The sequence below is a fragment of the Penaeus monodon genome, chromosome 20 (genome assembly GCF_015228065.2).
Source record: "Penaeus monodon isolate SGIC_2016 chromosome 20, NSTDA_Pmon_1, whole genome shotgun sequence".
Taxonomy (NCBI): domain Eukaryota; kingdom Metazoa; phylum Arthropoda; class Malacostraca; order Decapoda; family Penaeidae; genus Penaeus; species Penaeus monodon.
This window is the reverse complement of record NC_051405.1, coordinates 30,662,182-30,663,328: the sequence shown is the minus strand read 5'-3', so window position 1 is coordinate 30,663,328 and position 1,147 is coordinate 30,662,182. Positions and strand designations below refer to the sequence as shown.

General features: G+C 35.8%; 1 protein-coding gene across 1 annotated transcript in view; it reads right to left on the bottom strand.

Moving 5' to 3' along the window:
• The window catches only part of LOC119585967 (kinesin-like protein unc-104), a gene marked incomplete in the record, with an annotated part of 145,723 nt that overhangs the window by 27,778 nt on the left and 116,798 nt on the right, over window positions 1-1,147 (bottom strand). Inside the window, 1 exon segment of the mRNA XM_037934681.1 lies at window positions 337-451. Within this exon segment, the coding sequence (XP_037790609.1) occupies window positions 337-451 (115 nt within the window).

The following is a 1,147-nucleotide window of genomic DNA, read 5'->3' as shown; positions in this document are numbered from 1 at the left end:
TCTGACTCCTCTGCAAGGCAGGACAAAAGGGTTGTTGTTTTTTTGGTCACTGTTCGCAGTACCAGACAAATATGTATGACTATAGTGCCAGCTCTATCATAAAACTATAAAGATAAACACTGGAAATTAAAAAAAAGTCTGTCCATTGCATATTAGCCAATACAAACTGCAAATGAGCTCAAATGGGACGAGTTGCCCTCTCTTTTCAAAAGCATTTCTACACTCCAACCCCTATGCCTATATATTTGTTACGGAGAGCTTCAAGGATGAACAGACATATTCCTCGCACAGTTGGAAAGAAAGAAGGGCTCTTGAAATGAACATGGAGGAACCCACCAAAGATGTCGTCTTCGTGGGTGAAGTCGTCTGGTGTGTAAGATGAGTACATGGACATGGTCATGCTCTGCTCCTCCACTTGCTTCTGGAGGGCATCGATTCGGGCCTCGTAGTTCTGTCAGGGTAAATGGGAATGGTGTTTCAGTTTAGACTGATGTATCTCCCTTACCTAGACTCTAGGAATGTATTTTAATTCATATTCATATCTTTAAAAGATAACCAGTTATTCATATAGTATCAAAACATGAACAAAAAACTTCTCAGTATTCTTCTTATTTTTCAGACAGAATTATACTGATTAGTAAATTTCCACTAATTTGACTCTAAAATTAATATACTATATATAACATCTATGGAGACAAGTCTTTATATAACAAATTAGCCAAAAGCTCAAAACACACGACATTAGTTCATTACTCTTCTCGGTGTAAACCATGGAATTAAACTAAGAATATGAGCACTTTCTTTGAATATTTCACAGCACTATCTTATGAACATTTCACTTCAGGAGGAATTTTGGCTGCATCTTTCATATGACTTGCCATAATTATCTAGAAACCTTTCCAGACCATGAGCTTACATTAATACATTCATTTACAGATGAAAAAAGTGAAAGAAAACTAAAATATGCACACTCATAAAGAAGGCTGTTAAATGAAAAGTAACAGACATATATGAAAATTATTAGATATAGTGCAGCACTCCCTCTTACACCACTGACATTTAAGATACTCAGAAGAACATAGTATGTCCATTCATGTTAGAATCAGTACTGAAACCAACCAGACATAAAAATGCCAAGATACACTCT